This window comes from Cicer arietinum, chromosome 3 (assembly GCF_000331145.2).
Source record: "Cicer arietinum cultivar CDC Frontier isolate Library 1 chromosome 3, Cicar.CDCFrontier_v2.0, whole genome shotgun sequence".
NCBI classification, from domain to species: domain Eukaryota; kingdom Viridiplantae; phylum Streptophyta; class Magnoliopsida; order Fabales; family Fabaceae; genus Cicer; species Cicer arietinum.
This window is the reverse complement of record NC_021162.2, coordinates 75,537,233-75,556,239: the sequence shown is the minus strand read 5'-3', so window position 1 is coordinate 75,556,239 and position 19,007 is coordinate 75,537,233. Positions and strand designations below refer to the sequence as shown.

Sequence of the window (19,007 nt, the reverse complement as noted above, 5' to 3'; positions counted from 1 at the left end):
TCTTCCGACTAATACACCTGGAGTTCCTTGCATCTTTGATCCCTTTGGAAGGGCTGGGATATGTGGTGATTGGCTGCTAGGTTCTAATATAGAGGCAGCAGTCTTAAGTGGGATTGCTCTAGCTAACCAAGTATGCCACTTTCACTTTGACCTATCGATTTATGTGGTTTGTTCTCCACAATGTTTTTTATATCAATATCAATATACATAACACATCACATCCTTATATGCAATATAACACTAATTTTGCTACATCAATCAATAGTATGATGTGACATCTTTGGAATTCATTCATTTTTTAATCTCCATTCTATTTATTCTTTGTTAATATCTTTATAATTAAAAAGCTAACAAGAAAAAATATAACTCCCATTACAAACTTGATTTAATTGTCCGTTCATTTTTTAATTCATTGCATATAAATATATCACAATATTTTAATTACATTTTAATAATTAATAATTAAAATTTAGCAACCATAAATTACCACAAAATATACAAAAACATAATCATCTCATATTAAAAATCAATAATCAAACTTATTCACAAACAATCCAATGAAGTTTAAATTAAAATAAATGAAAAAAATATTGAAACAAAGTCATTTAAATTAGCAAACCTTGGCAAAAAAAAATACAGAAAATTATATTTTTTTAAAAAAACAAATATGAAATTATACATGAAATATTTTCAAAGTAATATACAATTTTGTATTCATTTTTCTCTTATTAGCGCTCGGGTACATATTCTATTCTTGTAATACAAAAAAAAGTATTTATTTATACAAATTGTTGATGAAAACAAATACACTCATTTTAAAATATTAGACTTACAGATTGGATGAAGGATAAATTAGATCAGAATTTCATTTAACAACAAAATAATAAAAAAGAAATAATCACGAGTTATCATTCTCAACAATATTTCGTACTTTTGTCGTAAAAATAGTACTTTGAATATGTTTATTATAAACACTCCAAAAATATAAAATATCATTGAAAGAAACATATGACATAACATCTCTAATTAAAAATTTGTTATTCAAAACTTATGTGGAAATGAGACGCAACATAAAATATAAGAATTAATAGTTCATTCAATTAGTCAAAAAAGAAAAAATAAATAATAGTACATTCAAGATAAAATTTAAAACAAAAATTAAAATAATGATCATATAAAACCAATGCTTACAAAATATATGTTCTATGATGATTGAATGTTTAAAACAAAACAAAATATATACAAAGAATCGCTCATATTTTTTAGTGTGAAAATCACTCTTCTTTTTACAAACTTTTCAATTGTTTCCATTTTATTTATTCCTTTGATATACATCCAACTATTTTTATAAACTTATAAATATTGAAATTTATTTTCCGGTCAGATTAATACAATTATACATCATAAATATCACATTGAAACTTTTTAAAAGATTTACATTGAAATAAAATTTTATAAATTACTATGCGCAACGTGTTGGTTATATTCTAGTGCTAATTAATTGGACATCTTCACCACAAGTAATTCAGTTTTACCACATTGTGAAGCCTTGACAATTTCCTTTTCTTGCTCAAAATTGTGTTTGGACATTTTGACACAGATTGCAGACTGTATCCAAAGTCCCGGAACTGATCCTGGAGAGTTTGCTGTTGGTTTGAATCATGAGTTTCAACCACTGGAAGGTCATGATATTGGACAATTCCCAGGTTTGGGGTCAGAAGAAAAAATTAATGCAGCCCAAGTATATGAACTTGTCAAGTAGGCTATGGTGCTCATAAAGCGGCTCTCTCCTCTGGTAACCAAAGATTCCTTTCATTTCCATGCAAAGGAAATTCCCCTGAAAGTATCGTCACTGGGTTTCAAGGGAAGATTTGACTTGAAACTCAAACTCTCCGTTGGCAAGACAGGGGCCTTATATCCCCCCTCAACAACCACATGTAATGACAAAAGTTGTAAGTTACTTGCCTCTTCGAAAGAAAGAGATAGTGACATTATTGTATTCCTAGAAATGAAATTTTAAGAAATTAGTTATTCTCTTTCTCATCCATTAAAAGTTTTTGTTCTTTTAAAGTTTCAGGTTTGAGATAGCATGAATTTGAATCCTTAAAAGCTGTACTAAGTGCAGGTTTTGCCTTCAAAATAAGAAACAAAGTTCCTTATTCCTCATATTTCAACTGTGCAATTCTTATCAGTTTTTAGGCAGCATTTTTTGTACATAATATAAAAATAAACTTGATGAACATATCCATGCAAACAAATACACAAATAAAATATTGGTCTCTATAATATTTCTCAGGCAACATGCAATCCGAGTGCTTTCTATACATAACTATACATGAACGATATTCAGATTTTATATAAACTAAACTTGACTGAGCAAATAATATATTCAATAGATGTGGCAAAACATAAGAAAGTACACAAATACATTAGTAATAGTAATAGAAGCTGTTATATACTTTGAAGCAATGCTAATAAGTTGGTTTTATTTGCTTGAATTCCATGACTTCCTTCAAAGCCAATAGCAAAACAACAATCTAGAGCATTTCTCTTCATCGCCCTTTTGGACTAACAAGTTGTGAGAATATGTCAGTTGGATTTTCACTGTAATTGGAATCTTGGTTGATGTCATGCTCACTTCCAAGGCTCAGGTTCTTGTAATGGTTTGCCATGTCATTGTTTCCTAAGTTTATTTCTTCAAACTCATTTTCATCAGTGCGAGATGCAGAGTGAGTTGAACCATCCTGGTTTACTTGCAGGTTCAGAGCAAATTCTAGATTCCACAACAAATCATTCATGGAAGGGCGATCAGTCCCACAATCAGACAAACACTTTTCAGCTGTGTCCACAAACTTCTTCAAGCTTTCTGGATTTATTGTTCCCTTGATATGGGGGTCAATCAAATCTTCTAGCGTTCCTTTTTGTTTGCAGAGCAATGCCCATTCCGCAAGACTAACTTGTTCCTTTGGAAGATTAGGATTTAGAACAGGTCTGGCACAGAGGGCTTCAAACAGGACAACCCCAAATGAGTATACATCAGACTTTTCAGTCAATTGTTGCCTCCTAAAGTACTCAGGATCCAAGTAGCCAAAACTACCCTTTACCACAGTACTAACATGGCCCTTATTCATGTCTGGACCAGTTTTTGACAAACCAAAATCTGATACCTTGGCGTTCCAGTTTTCATCCAAGAGAATATTTGTTGTTTTGACATCTCTATGAATGATGGTGTACTTGGCTCCTGTGTGAAGGTAGTGAAGCCCTCTTGCAGCTCCAATGCAGATCTCCAATCTTTGCTTCCAAGATAGAGTAGCTAAAGGCTTGATGCCTTTATACAAATGTTCTCTAAAGGTTCCAAGAGCCATGTAGTCATAAACCAAACACATTTCGTCATCTTCCTCACAAAATCCAATCAAGGACACCAAATGTTTGTGTCTCAACTTAGAAAGCATCTCAATCTCAGTCTGGAATTCATTGACTCCTTGTTCTGATTGTGGATTTGACCTCTTAATTGCCACTAGAACTCCATTATCAATGACACCCTTGTAAACCTTTCCAAATCCACCAACCCCAATAACGTTGGACTCATCAAAACTTTTAGTTGCTTGTTTTATCTCTTCTAACGTAAAATAGCGACAAAGACCTTGAGCCATGGCAGCGAGGTTTGCACTAGCAATGCTCTTCCCAGACGTGGATTTACTGCCATTTGTGTGTGAGTTCCCATAGATGGGAAGCCAACTTGTGTGTGTGACTGACCCCGGAACTTTCTTCTTCTTGTGGTAGACAGCAATGCATATTGCCGCCATAAAGGCAAAACCCGCAGCACCTCCAGCAGCTCCACCAATGACGGCGTTCTTGTCATATGCATTGTGTGCATGGAAACCCGTTTCCTCTGCTTGATCTTTGAGGAGCATGTCAGAAGGTTGAGGATTGGGGCCAGACAAGTTCGTATCATTGAGCTTGAATATTTCCACCCCATTGAGCATAGCATCATAGAACTCTGGTTTTGTATCAGGTGCTGGATGCAGTGCAAGCCAAAGTTGTTCATCCCCCTGGCCGTCTTGGACATATACCACATAGTCCTTATAAGTTGGCACACCTTTACCTCCTGTCCACCCAATAATATCAGCTTGAATTTGTGCTGTTTGGTTGTTGACAAAGATATCAAAAACAATCTCATTGACCTTGAAATAATAATAATCACAGAAATGCAACCGTGCAAGGTACATGGAATTTGGATCAACTTGGAAAACCCATGTAAGGTTATATCCCATGTTAACATCCTTATTATTACCCATTGATCTTGATGTGGAGTAGACAGTAGGAGGAGCAATATACTGTGGCATGGTCTGGTAGTTGATTTGGACATTCTTGGTAGCTTGGTTGGTGACACCAGTGGCTGAACCATATAGGTAAGGTGTGTCATCGTACCACGTCCTCGAAAGGCCAGAATCTTGGGCTGGAGAAATATATTGTCCGCCGATGTTTAGTCTGAACATGGTTTGCAAACTCAAGGTTTTGACGTCCACGGTTTGGTCTGCATACCCTACCAAAGCAGCAGAGTCAAACAACTCGGGCATTTCAATAAGCTGAATGCCATTGACGAAAGCAAAAGCCCCATTTTGCTTGTCAGAAGGTTTAAATGTAAGAGTCAATGTATCTGAATTCAAAGGAGCAAGGGAATACTCTCTGTCAATGTAAGCTTGCGAGAGGGCCTGACAAGTGATGAAAGCGCTGAAATTGCTGAGGAGGGTAATTCCATTTACATCAACAGAGAAATATGAATTGGAGGGGTCAAAACTACCATAAAGAGATGGGTAAAAATGGAGCCTGAGCCAATAACGTTTGTCAGGTTGGACTTGAAATTTGTATGCTGTTTCTGATGTAAAAATTCTAGCTGTCATGTATGGAACCACAGACGTGAGGGAAGGGTCTTGGTATGTCGCTTTCGACGTGTTTGAACCGCCTTCTGTTGCCAAAAACTTATTATCAGGGCTCCATTGCCTTCCATCATCATCTTTGGCTCCACCTTCATCCAACCCACAACCCAATATCAATGACCCTGGTTGCTCTATCAAGGCACCGTGAATGCCATGCAGAAAAATAGAGAAACACACGAGAGAAAACAAGAGACTTATGTGCTTATGCATGTTTGAAGAGAAAAGAAACGCGTTGGGGGCATACAGGAAAAAGAGCTTGGTCACAATTTGTTATAGCTTGCAAGACAAGAAAGATTTTCCTGTAGCCCGAAAAAATATGATAGCTTGTTGGTCTGTTCTTTTGTGCTGTGATGGCGGTGTGTTGTTTTAATCCATTTTAACTTTTCATGGAGGTTCAAGCAAACTAAAGAATTACCTGGGTTGGAAGAACCAAACCAGGCTATCTAGAAGGAAGAGATGAAATGAAATTTCTAATTATTTTTTTTTTTGTATTTTGCTCTTTTGTTCTGAAGTTTTTTTCTTCTTCTTTTTCATACTTAATTAGAATGGGAGGTGGGGAGGAAAAACCGTAATTGAATGATTTGGATTTGTTACAATGTGGTTTCAGTTTGATTCATGCGATTTGGCTATATTTAGCATTTGATTCCTCATTAATTTTTGGACTACTACTTGTTCACATTCTGTCATTATATCATTACACATGCTGAAACAAGGTTGAGAAGAATTATTTAGTTCATGACATATATCTTAATGACATAAAACTTATATACTTCACGACAATATATATAAAGAAAGCATGTGCAATAGTAATATCTGTTCAAGTTTCATTTTAGCTGCTAATTAATTGCATCTGGCAAAATCTAACACATCTACTGGTGCTTATCATCAATAAAAACAATGTGTCTACATTTTTTTAAATAGTTAATGATAGTTAGTATGTTAATTTTGTTAAGGGGAGAGTTGAACCCACCACATCATTGTCAATTCAACTCCCCTAAACCATATTATAACTCCCATGATGTGTCTACATTTAGAAATAACAATTTTAGAAAGTTTGTATATCATTTAGAAAATTATATAAAATTATATAAGACCATGGACCGATATTTGAAAATTATTAAAATTGTAACGAAAATAGACGTTGTCTTTGTGGAAGTAGAAATTCATGGTCTTCTTTATTCTTCGGACTGAAAAAGTGATTCTATTGATGGTTGTTCGAAAAAAGTAGAAAAATGAATGTGCCCATCAAAACAAAATTCGTTGAATTGACGTCACTAAAATCATTGTCTCAAATGTATAGACGAGGTGGATACTGAAAATCTACTACTTAGGAGTGTCACCTATCATTCTTCGAGTTTAGAGTGATTTGAGTCTATAACTTAGATCATATGTTGTGGTGAATTATTAAATATATAATTGAATTATTTAATTTCAATTATATATATATAATATATATATATAATATCAAATGAGAGTAATGGTTATTAACTATTGATCAAATTATGTATGGTCAAGATTAATATAAAAAGTCATAATTTTTTTAAAAATAGTTATGTACCACCTAAATAACTTTTAACCATGACCATTCATATATGTTTTTGTGATTAAAATTTAATCATCTCACTCTCTTAATTAAAAATTACTCTCATTTAATACATTTTATATATATGCTAATTAATAACAAGTAAATATATTGTTGTTGTTATTATTTAATTTTAGATTTAATTCATATAAACTGTCAATGTACATTTTTTTACGTTGTCCGTCAATCATTAGTGTTCGATCATATTTTAATCTAATTACTTTTAAAATCATGTTCACGAATAATTGTAATGTATTGTAAAAAATTAGATTTACCGTATATGACAATAAAATTCTTTAACTTTTAAATCCTATCACTGAAATAAAATTTAATTCTATTATGTTATATCTATTTATTTTGTTGCAGGAATGTATTCACAGATAAGTTTTTGTTGATTGAATATGTTAAAGGATTCAAAAAAAAAATATTGATATATTAATGTGAAGCAAGGCGTTATTTGATGAATGGTGGTAGGCGCAGCTAGTGCGTGTGGTTCAGCTCCATGGCGTGGCCACGGAACACCATATATAGTTAAATGGTACAAAACCTCCATAACATAAAAATGGGATATTTTAATGGTGTAAGATATTACATATAAAAATATTTAAATTATTTATTAAAAATATAATAATAAGTAAAATTTTATATATCTGTAAAAATATTATTGTTAATTCTTTACTAATTTTGCAATGGGGACGCAATTGCATATTGTGACTGATGAAACTGAGGCAAGCAAAGCTAAAAGGATTTGACACATCAAAGGAAGATATTTTTGGTGACTATGTATATTTAATCGAAAGCATATTCTATATACAGGTTGACGACAATACAAAAAAGATATAATGAGCTCAAATATAGCAGCGGCACCCTCCAAATGAAGATAGCCACAAACAAAATAGAATAGAAATAGATACTACAATACAATACAACTCACTTTATCTAAATAAATTTAACGCAGGGAGAGTATAATGGCGCAAATAGTTACGAAATAAATGGATGGTTAAAATATGAAAGACAAATTAAACTCAACTCCCCAATATTAGACTCCTATTTAACCATACATATTTCCTTCCATCTCCATTTTCACCTTTCATTCTTTCAATTCAATTAAATTGCATAGAGAAGTAATCCACTGGGGCGCGGCACGGCGAGGCAGTCATCTATTGCTAACTGCCTCCGCCGTCACCATCACCACAAATTTACAATAATAATATTATGAGTAGCCAAGAAATATTAGAATTACAAAAGGGAGAAATCAGAGTAGTTCGTGAAAACGAGGAGTTGTTGGAACATCGTCTAAATAAATTATCGTATAAGAAAAGGAAGCGTGTGTGTGTGCAATTATCAATGTGTGGAACTTCGGGAGACATGGCATGGGAGAGAAGGCGGCGACAAACACAACGGAGAAGGAATAGCATTCATGATTGCGATGACGAAGATCTAAATGAACTTAGAGGATGTATTGAATTGGGATTTGGATTCAATGAGGAAGATGGACAGAAATTGTGTAACACGTTGCCGGCTCTTGATCTTTATTTCGCCGTTAACCGCCAGCTGTCTTCTAGTCCGGTATCCACACCTACAGCTCCTCGTCATGCTACTCACCGTCGTGCTTCTTCATCTTTTGTCTGCTCTACTAACACCATTAATGTTGATTCTGATTCTTTGCAGATTTGTAGTCCAGGTAATAATCACATAATTAATACCGTAATTGCCAAATTATATATTTTAGGGAATTAATTAATATTGTAATTTGGTTGCAGGGGATGATCCAGCGCATGTAAAAGCCAAATTAAGGCACTGGGCTCAGGCTGTTGCTTGTTCAGTAATGCAGTCTCATTGATGAAGGGAATCATACATTACATATTTTTTTATTTTTTATTTTTTTGTTTTGTACAGAGGGAGCGAGAAAAGAAAAAACAAAAATGCAGCTTTTCTTGAGGGTTTTGTATATTGGTTAGAACGTTTTGGTGTAATCAATGCTCTATTTTTCTTTATTTTTTAATTTATATATATATATAAATGTTTAATATATGTGCTTTGATCGGATTGTCTCCGGAGGAACTATTCTATGCCGTAGCGGCAGATATTAACATAGGGCTTTTGGATTTTAGTTAGACTCCAAATTTTAAGGTTCCATAATTTTATATATGATAACTAATTTGTTTTGTTATGAAATTAACCCCCCGACAAAATCAGGATAAAATATAGAAAATGAGAGAAAATTTAAATTTAGAGGAGTTGAGAAATGAGAAATATTTATAAAGATAAAATAATATATATTCAATGTCAAATTTATGTTTTGAAATTTCTATTTAAAGATTACGAATTATAGAATTATAAAAATATAAAAATAATAATAATAATAATGTATATTATCATCTTTGTCAATAGTTATCTTCTACTATTTTTTTCGATGCAACTTATGACACCCACTAATATTATTATTCATAACAGTATCTTTTGTATATCCATTATAAACATGTCTCTCGTTCAAACTTTACTACGAAAAAATCCAATGAATTAATAAAAAAAAAAGGAGTGCAAAATTATTGTTGCTAGAGTTGTCAACTATGATTCATTACATAATTGACCACTATGGATTATGTGAGCTAAGGGGCTAGTGTGACCCATTTTATTTTTTAGTTTATTTACTCTTTTCATTTTTTATCCTATTTTGATATATTCATTTCTTACAATTATTTATTTGATGAAATATGATTCCATGAATGTATAATTTTTTTACAATAATATTGAATATGAATTAAATTGAATTTTTTTAAAATAGTTTAACCAAATTAACTATTTATAAAATTTAAAATTTTATAATCTTTAGCTAAATGCCTCATTAACATATTTAAGTATAATTTTATTAATAATTTTTAAATTAAAATATAATTGTTATTTTTTTTTCTTAAAATTATCAGAAATGCACGTAGAGATTTTGAAATTGGACTAGAATAAATAAAATTTAATTAGTTTCTTTTTTCATCCTTTATATTATCAAAAAAATTTAAAATACATTTTTAAATTGATTGATTTGAAGATTTTAATTTTATCAAGATATACATTCGAATTGGTCAATCTAAAAAATATTAAAAGTGAGAGAAAAAATTTTTATTTTTAAGCTAATATTTTTAGTCCGTATGCCGAACTAAAACTACGAACAAAATGGTCCGATTACATAAGTGTGAGATTATGAGTTTAAATCCAATAAAACCTATCAATATCAACATTTGCTAGTTGAACTAAGGATTACGTACCTTTTTTTTTTATATTATAAATATGACAAATACTAAAAACTATCAAGTGCCTACAATTAAAGATCTGAATATAAAAATATTATATTAAATATTTATTAAAATTTCTGTTTTATTTTTTACCAATTTATTCAATATTTTTAAAATTTATCAATTTTAATACAAATTTTCTATTTTTAACGTTTGTGTCACTTTTTAGATATAAAAACTTTCATTCAAAATTCTCTTTTATATCCTATTTTTATTTTTTTACCTTTGGAAAGTCGATTGACAAAAATGCGATCACTTTAAATATTTTTTTTGCACAGCTGTATTTTCAAAATACGACCCTCTAATGTCTTTTATTTTTTTATAACAAATAACTAATTATTAATTTAATAAATAAAATAATTAAAAAAATAAAGTTATATTAATAAAATTAAATAAAAATATAATTAAAAAATACATAAAAATTAACGCGATTGAGTAAATATAAAAAAACAAATGTTATTGTTTTAATATTTTTTTTCTATTTTACCGCATGAATGATTAGTAACTTCATTATATATATCGTTAACTACTTTTCCTATTTTTTCTTTATTAATTTATCTGTAAAATAATAGAGTTGTTAAAATAATATAATATATTATTTGTTTTAAAACATCTATTCAAATGCAATTTTTTACATTAAATATATTTTATTTAATTTTATTAATATAATTTAATTTTTAATTAATTAATTTTTATTTATTTAATTAATAATGACTGCATCTCAACTTCATATTAAAGGAAAAAAAAATCTTAACATCTCGTCTTACTACTAATAATAAAAATAAAAGACGTTTTGATACTAAATTTCAATATTGATATAATAAAAAAATTTAAATAAAAAAAAGATGTAAATGAAAATTATCCTCCCTTTGTAACAATATATCCGATAAAAAAAATGGAGTGAAGTACTTGTGTTGGGAGAGGTGTCGTAGAAGGTGCTGGAAAGAGAGTGAGACTGAAACAAGTAAGAAGTATAAAAGGTTTTTGTTTCTTTGAAGACATAAAATAAAACAATATAAATACAAAACCCCAAAACTTAAAGAGAGGGTTTTGCATTTGCACTTGCATTGCATAGGAAAGCCCTCGTTGTTGCTATTGAAACCATCACTATCACTATCACTATACTATACTATGGCTCCCGATGCTTCCGACGCACTTGCAGGTCACACACCTTTTTCTCTTTCTTTCTCTTTCCATTCTAAACTCTAAACTCTAAACTAATTTCTTCTTCACACATGCAGTGAGGCAGAAAGTTCAACTGTTTCTCAACGCCGCTTGTACCGGCAATCTCGATCTCTTAAAGAGTCAGTCAATTCATCCATTAATTACCTTATTCTTTTCTATCTTTATTCATTCATTCATTCATTTAATTCTATTGTTTGGATAGATTTGGCGCAACAGTTAGACGAAGGGAACGATTTATCCAAAACAGTTGAAGCAATTAAAGACGCAAACAAGCGTGGAGCACTCCATTTTGCTGCTCGTGAAGGTCAAACTGAAATTTGCAAATACCTTTTGCAAGATTTGAAGCTTAATATCGATTCCAAAGATGACGATGGTGAAACCGCTCTCATTCATGCTGCACGTCAGGGACACACTGCTACTGCTAAATTTCTTATTGATTTTGGTGCTGATCCTACTATTGCCAGCAATTTAGGAACTACAGCATTGCATCATTCTGCAGGAATAGGTTTTTTTCCTCTCCCTGATTTCTCCTTAGCTTTCTTCATTCTGTTATGTGATCATTTGCTTGCTGTATGTCTAATTTCCCTACTATGTTTTCTAGTGCAATGTTTGGATCCACTTATTTGAACTTATTTAGTGGGATAAGCACCACATATTCATAAGTTGTATTCATCTAATTTTTAAATGAAAACAACTTATAACTTTTATAAAAACTGTTTGACTTTATTTTACTTTGTGTTATAACAATAGCTTATACATAGTGCTTGTGCTATAAGCCGTATATCCAAACAGGGCTTTTTGTAAAAAACTAGATTTAAATATGTTCCCCCCCTCAAATATATCATTTTTTGGTCTTATTTCTTGTAATTTATTGTTTTGTTTTTTATCTTTACAAATATATATCACTTTTTTCTTTTGATCATTGTTTTTGTTTTAGTCAATGTTAAATTGATTCTAGTTGGACTTATAATATGTGTGTAGTATTCATTATGGTCTGTATTGGAGAGACTAAGATTAAATACTTTATTACGTATTACATGGACAAATTCCAAAACCAACAAATACTAAAATTAAACAACTAGGACTAAAAGCAAAAAGTTGTATACTTGTAGTGCCAAAAACACATTTAAACCAAAAATTGTTGTGTTTTATGTTTATTTTTTAAGTTTCTTATCCTTATTTCTCTTGTTATGTATTTTCTGATTATGTTGTAATCTATGATTTTTTTGTTGATTCGTTCCAGGAGATACTGAGGTGCTTGAGCATTTGCTGTCCAGAGGAGTTAATCCTGACTTAGAAAGTGATGCTGGAGCACCTTTGGTGTGGGCTGCCGGTCATGCTCAAGAAGCTGCTGTTACTGTTCTATTACAACATGGTGCAAATGTAAGTAACTCCTCATTCTATTTTGTGATACTTTTTTTGATAATTGTAGTTGATTGGGAGGGTTGGTTGACACCAAATAATGTTATGAAGTACACCAGACTACTTTTCCTTCAGAAATTTCATTTGTTCAGACATCAGAATTTTATATCTATTTAATTGGATATGCAGAGTTTCAATTGATGTTAGCACTTAACATATTATTTACTTTTTGGTCTTTTACTAAAACTGCTCGTGTTTACGAGGATTGATTATTCTATTTTTCTTGCTTGATTCATGACATCCTCTTGAGACACTGTCTTAGAGCTTGTTTATTTGGCACTCTAGAAAACATTTTAACACCATAGTACATTTTTGTTTGTGTATATTAATATGCTTACTACATGGTATGGTTGAACAAGTATTCTCTCATGAGTATCCGTGTTCAGATGAGATTTTCAGTTTTAGTTTTCGAGATATTTTATAGACATAGAATAGTACTGTTGTAATAGCATTACAAATATAATACTTTCCCTTTAATCTTGTTGATGTTATTTTGCAGCCTAATGCTGAAACTGACGATGGCATTACCCCACTCCTTTCATCTGTTGCAGCTGGTTCTTTGGCATGCTTAGAGCTGTTAATACAGGTTCAACATCTCTTTCAACTTGTAAACCATGACTTTCTTGGCTTGCAAAACAATGTACCATGTTCTTGATTTGGATTTGTGAAACATCAAATAATTAAATAGAATACGTGGCGTAATTTTATACAGATACTCTACTACAAAAATTGTAGAGAGTTTATCAAATATGGTGGGATAAACGAAGTATATTATGAATTATGAATTAGTATATATATCCAACATCCTTCATAATAATTAACTACACTGTTAATGATTTCATTTAAGTGACTTATTGTAGGAGCACTAATGCCACAAAAACTAAACAACTTAATATATGATATTACAATCAGGTTGACAATTTAATTCCATGTTATATATCCGTAACATCTAGTTAGTTCAACATATATATTCCCATCATTACAAGTATGTACCGGTAAATAGTGCTTGCGGTTGGATATACGCAAGTCACTGAATATCTTGCTAATGAAAAAGGAAAGAGACACATAGGTAATAGAATATGATTAGTAAGCTGGATTGAACCTTGTATTTTGTTAGTGATTGGATGTTTGCTTGAAAGAAGTCTCAACAGGTATAGCTATACTTATCCTGTACTCTAAAAGTTAGTGAAATAGATTTAGGGGGATTTTATTTTGTGTAATCAAACATGCAAGGATTGTAAAGTTTCTGATATGTATGTTGACCCACATTCTTTGGATGTGTGTCAGTTTGTGTGTATTTTTGTTCCAGTAAGGTTATAACTTTTTGATTTCTTCCTATATATTTTTCAACTCCTGCTCCATCTATCATCTTATATATCTTACTGTATACAGGCAGGTGCTAAAGTAAATGTAAGTGCTGGTGGAGCTACTCCTTTGCACATTGCAGCTGATAGTGGGAATGTTGAACTTATAAATTCCTTATTGAAAGCTGGAGCTGATCCTAATGTCTCTGATGAGGTGAGACAGATTTTATTTCTTAATCTTTTAAATCATAACCTTCTTCTCTTAGTACAGAAATCAATGGCTACCAAACAACCTCGAGAGTCCACTTATATTAAAACCCAATAGTCCTAAGAATACAGGATCTGAACTTAATTTTCTCGTTCTTTTGTTTCCAAGATGTTTCCAAACTTTTCAGTTTCATTGATGCCACTTTGCTTATCACATGCAATGCATATGGTTGTGGTAAACAGTGTTTCTCCATTATTATATGGAACTAAATTTAATGTCTGTTTGGATCGCAGGAGGGTGTTAAGCCACTACAGGTTGCAGCTGCGAGGGGCAGTCGTGGAATTGTTGAGATATTGTTCCCCGTGACATCCAAAATTGATGCTATTCCTTCTTGGACTATTGATGGGATACTTGAGTATATGCAGTCAGAAAGTAAAAATCAACAGGTACTAAATTTCTAATTATGCTTACTTTTGGTTAAGATAGATGAAACCGTGCTTGCAATAGTTACTACATTATCTTAAAACACAGTATTTGTCAGAGGAACATAAAATATCCTCTGCACAAGCCAGACAACATATACTTCATCCTCCAACAAGGAATAAACTCTGTATGCTTCTGGCGGTGCTAAAATTCTTAAATCCTTAACTGATTCTGGCTGCAAATTTTACTAATATATTGTCTTGACCATATAATACTCATTCTTAACGTACAAAAATGGATAGCTAATGCATTCTGATATTAGTTTGTATGTTGCCGGAAAAAGTGGATTTCTTATTGTTTTTACTGAGTATTAAGGGACATATGCAGGATGAATTGGTAAATGCCAAAGAAAATAACCGGCCCGAGGATGCTGTTTCCCGAGAGAAAAATATCCCTGAGGTGTGTTTTTACTTATTTACTTAAATATAATATAGGGGTTTGCTAATTTACACCCACTTGATTTGTAGAAGGAATATGTTAGCAATGAACACCTTTTCTATTTGGACCAGAAACCCAATTGTTTGTTTTTAGAAATACTTAAATAAATGGGTTTTATTGTAATTTAACTTTGTTATCATGGTCATCAATCTGAAACCATCACAAAACACAACTCCAACCGCACGAACTGTACATTGCCACAATGACTTCCGGCACCAATCGAAAAACCTGAGACCATTGCATTCACCTGAACCATCGCACCAACCGAGAACATTGTCTTCTTATTCTGTAAGCTCGTCCACAACATCGTCTACACTTTGGGAGTCTGGGTTTTCAATATGATGGTAAACATTACAAATTCAGGCTTGTTTGCGATCTTGGTGGTGGCACTGCATTCTAATGGCACAACAACCACTAGAGTCTTGGGTTTGTTTTGTATACCAATTTTCTAAAAATATACAGCGTGGTAGTTCTACCTTGTGTTTTATTATACGTTGATTAGGAAAAATTAGCAGGTAGGAAGATGAGCAATTAGGGGTTATGATCCATGGACTTCAAAAAATGTTCAAAATCTTGGAATCAGAAGCAACACTTGAGGTGAAGTAACAAGGAAAAGAAAAATAGAAATTTGTACTTTTGAAAAATAAATAATATTAAATTACAGCAGTGCCCCTTATCATTGATTGTTTTAAAAAAAACAAAAATTTATGTTTTCGGTCCAAATATAAAAGGTGTAGATTGCTAATATACTCCTATAAATAAGTTGATATATATATATATATAGGGAGTATATCAAATGAGAGGAGTTTTATGATGAGATGGTTAAATTTTGATTACATAACCATACATGAAAAAGTCATGTGACTTTTTTAAGTGACATGTCACTTAAATAATTCTTAATTATGACCATCCATCTATGGTTGTATGGTCGAGTGTCATCATAAAACTCCTCTCATTTGATATGCTCACTATATATATATATATAATTTCTCAATATCAAATGTAAATAGCTGCTAACATATAGTATATGTTGAAGAAATATGCAAGTCCAATTCAATTATGTGTATTCAGTTGAAAGGATTGTCTGTTTTTGTCATTCTCTCATTTCTAAATTATGTATTTCTTCAAAGATTTTGCATCATCTTTCTTGTTTTCCGTTGTATTTGGCCAAGTTTTTTTCTGAAGAGATTTTAGTGGGCCCTTTCTTTTGATTCTATTTCTCAACTAATACTCTTCTGGCTGATTGTACCCCATGAAGTATGTGCTCTGCTTAAACTTTCTTAAAAGATTGAGATTTTAATATTTAAAAATATTGTCAAGCTGCAACCCATGATAAATTGTTTATTTTTATTATAAAAAACGATTTTTGAACCTTTAGCTAAGGTGTATCAACATTGTTTCTGTTATAAATGTGTGTGAACTTATCTAGGTGACACCTGAAGCCATAAAGAGAGCAGCGGAATCAAAATCAAGAGGGGACGAGGCTTTCAAAAGGAAAGACTATCATATGGCAATAGACTCCTATACACAAGTAAAGTCTTGACCTCTTATTTAACTCTTGAACTTGGTCCTGTTCTGTAACTTTTGTTTGTTGAGTATTTTTCTTGCACAAGTTCAGATCATTGCCTCTTTTTTTTATCAGTAGGGATCGAACTCGGTACCCCAGCGTTTACAACACTCATACACACTGCACATCAACCGTATCATGCCTCTTATTACTTATACGTCTCAATGATGTTTCTATGCAGTGTCCATTGGACATCCGCATGTTTATCTAGTTTAGTTATAGGAAAATAACTCCATTTATGTTCATACTAAATGATAATCAATTTATAAAATATTCTTTTCTTTTTGAATGTGCTTACAGGCAATTGATCTGAATCCCAATGATGCGACATTGCTATCAAATAGAAGTCTATGTTGGATTAGGCTGGGTCAAGCTGAGCAGGCTTTAGCTGATGCAAAGGCCTGTAGAGCATTAAAACCAGATTGGTCAAAAGCTTGTTATAGGGAAGGTGCAGCCTTGCGTATATTGCAGGCATGTTATCCAGAAACCTTTGCTCTATAACATTAGCTGCAGAACACATGTTTCACATTTCTAAATTTTACTTTGCTATCCTTGTTGCAGAAGTTTGATGAAGCTGCAAATGCTTTTTACGAGGGAGTAACGCTTGACCCTGAGAACAAGGAGCTCGTAGATGCGTTCAGGTCTTCATGTTGTTTTATTTAGACTTAATTGCACTTTGTGTTATTTTGCTATCGTTAATGTATGCTTTAGGTCCTGAAATAATTTATTGAGTAAATTTAATCTCAGTTTTTTCAATTAAATCACTTCATCATTTTCTTTCTACTTTTAACTCTTAATTCCATATTTTCGAATCAAAATCATCACAAATTGAATGAATAAAATCATTTAAAACCTTCTACCCAAATCTCACATACTAAAACATCAACTTCACTCGATAAAAAACCTCAAATTACCCCCCCTTTTTAATATTAAACATCTTCACATCTTCAAATTTGATCAAATTTCCACAAAATGTTTGATTCCACTACAACATGTTAAATTATTAATATTATTATAATAATTAAAACTGATGCATCCTTGTCTAATAAATGTGATGACAACTTGAGTTTCAAGTGATCTATAGAAAATCACACGATTCACCATTGTTAAGTGTCAACCTAGCATTCTAGCAACAACAAAAAAGTGTCAACCGAACATATATTAGTCTTTATCTGCTACTCAATCCATTAATTTGAAGTCATTAGTTTGTATGTATCTAACTGTGTATTGATCTTTTATAGGGAAGCTGTTGAAGCTGGAAGGAAATTTCATGGCACAACTGAAAAGAATTCGTAGTTGGCTCTTTGCTAATACTATTGCGGGTGATGCAGCCTTATAACCTTATTCATTCATGTAATTTCTTTTTCCCGACAAGTTTCTTAGTATTTTCTTTTATGAGGTACAATCTTACAGGTACTGGCAATATATTGTGTTAAAATACTATACTAATCAGAAAGGTTACTGCTTATTTGACATCTTTTGGCACATTGTGAAAATGGCAATGCAGGTAATTGCATGTTGTCAAGGCTAATAAGGACCACCATTATGGGTGGTTTATGGTTTATAGTTGATTACTTTATAAATTTATTTCAATCGTCAGATTTTGCTACTCCGTAAGGTGTTACGTTGCATTCTCCCGAACAAATCCTGTATGAAACTGTCCGAACCATATACCATATACCACCCACCCTTAAAAGTTTAAACACTTTGTCCACTTCATCTTTTTTTCTCCCGAATGAGTCTTTTTTATTTCAATGACCCATGAAACCCCATATTCTTCTTCTTAAGTTGGATAGGTTAGTTTAGTGTTTTATAAGATTATTAAGTGTTTACTAAAAGTTTTAATTTCCGTTGAAAAAAATATCTACATTTAGTGTGTAACGTGTTTCGAATAAGAATTATTAAGTGTTTTTAATTTTTTTGTACAATAGAGGCAATAAAGTTTGATTCTAAGATCTTATACAAACTGCCCAAAGCCCCAAACCCTTAACTTCTATAACATATTAATTAATTGTAATTACGGAAAATTCGCCCTAGGGATTTGTTTGATTTTTTTTTTTTTGGGTTAGATTTATATCCTCTTATATCTTTGTTTTTCTTTATTAAAGAAATTTTAGATTACAGGAAAAGAAAAACTTTCATACAGTGGAGTAATGTCATTTTGCTTCATTATATTCTAAAATTTTCATCAATCATGGCATTACATTAAGATTTTATAGGTTATATTAATGGAAAAAAAGAGAAAACTTCGTTTTTTTTTCTATGTATATGTTTGGTTGTAAGAAGAAAAGTAAGAACAAAGAAAGAGGTAAGAAAGAGCATTAGAAGAGAGAAATAAGTAAAAAAGAAAAGGATTAGAAGAGAAATAATAATATTTTTGTACTCCCTTTGTTTAGTTTGATTGAAAGTGAAAAGAAATAAATATAATTTTTTTATAAAGTGACATAAATGCCTTTCAATTAGAAAAATCAAAATCCATTTTAATACTATTTGAAAAGCTAATGAAACATTTTTTGGTCAGAAAAAACTAATGAACCATTTTATCATCATTTTCTTCGCTCTAGTGCAAAGATTGAAACCCTACATTT

General features: G+C 31.6%; 4 protein-coding genes across 4 annotated transcripts in view; 3 read left to right on the top strand and 1 right to left on the bottom strand.

Moving 5' to 3' along the window:
* The window catches only part of LOC101504355 (uncharacterized), a 5,115-nt gene extending 2,947 nt beyond the window's left edge, over positions 1–2,168 (top strand). The window contains exons 8-9 of the mRNA XM_073366169.1: positions 6–130; positions 1,601–2,168. Of these exons, the coding sequence (XP_073222270.1) occupies positions 6–130; positions 1,601–1,762 (287 nt within the window). The 3' untranslated portion in view covers positions 1,763–2,168. The remainder of the gene's footprint in view (positions 1–5; positions 131–1,600) is intronic.
* Positions 2,169–2,258: 90 nt separating this feature from the next.
* Positions 2,259–5,328, bottom strand: LOC101505318 (receptor-like protein kinase ANXUR1). Its single transcript, XM_004494653.4, has one exon. It carries the CDS (start codon positions 5,148–5,150, stop codon positions 2,553–2,555), a length of 2,598 nt encoding a protein of 865 aa, XP_004494710.1. The 5' UTR covers positions 5,151–5,328; the 3' UTR covers positions 2,259–2,552.
* A 2,274-nt stretch (positions 5,329–7,602) lies between these two features.
* LOC105851842 (uncharacterized) lies at positions 7,603–8,572 on the top strand. Its single transcript, XM_012714145.3, has 2 exons — positions 7,603–8,206; positions 8,286–8,572. The coding sequence occupies exons 1-2, from the start codon at positions 7,738–7,740 to the stop codon at positions 8,363–8,365; spliced, it is 549 nt and encodes a 182-aa protein (XP_012569599.1). The 5' UTR covers positions 7,603–7,737; the 3' UTR covers positions 8,366–8,572.
* A 2,240-nt stretch (positions 8,573–10,812) lies between these two features.
* Positions 10,813–17,894, top strand: LOC101508018 (uncharacterized). The gene is made up of 12 exons (XM_012714144.3): positions 10,813–10,974; positions 11,054–11,116; positions 11,200–11,502; positions 12,241–12,380; positions 12,919–13,005; positions 13,812–13,937; positions 14,225–14,377; positions 14,742–14,813; positions 16,282–16,383; positions 16,720–16,890; positions 16,981–17,060; positions 17,661–17,894. Exons 1-12 carry the CDS (start codon positions 10,944–10,946, stop codon positions 17,713–17,715), a joined length of 1,383 nt encoding a protein of 460 aa, XP_012569598.1. The 5' UTR covers positions 10,813–10,943; the 3' UTR covers positions 17,716–17,894.
* The last annotated feature ends 1,113 nt before the right edge of the window (positions 17,895–19,007 follow it).

Bases quoted from the DNA above. Each gene is read 5' to 3' on its own strand.
- LOC101505318 (XM_004494653.4), bottom strand. From the start codon at position 5,150: ATGCATAAGCACATAAGTCTCTTGTTTTCTCTCGTGTGTTTCTCTATT.
- LOC105851842 (XM_012714145.3), top strand. From the start codon at position 7,738: ATGAGTAGCCAAGAAATATTAGAATTACAAAAGGGAGAAATCAGAGTA. The intron at 8,207-8,285 runs GTAATAATCACA...ATTTGGTTGCAG, and splicing joins TTTGCAGATTTGTAGTCCAG to GGGATGATCCAGCGCATGTA.
- LOC101508018 (XM_012714144.3), top strand. From the start codon at position 10,944: ATGGCTCCCGATGCTTCCGACGCACTTGCAG. The intron at 10,975-11,053 runs GTCACACACCTT...TCACACATGCAG, and splicing joins TGCTTCCGACGCACTTGCAG to TGAGGCAGAAAGTTCAACTG. The intron at 14,814-16,281 runs GTGTGTTTTTAC...GAACTTATCTAG, and splicing joins GAGAGAAAAATATCCCTGAG to GTGACACCTGAAGCCATAAA.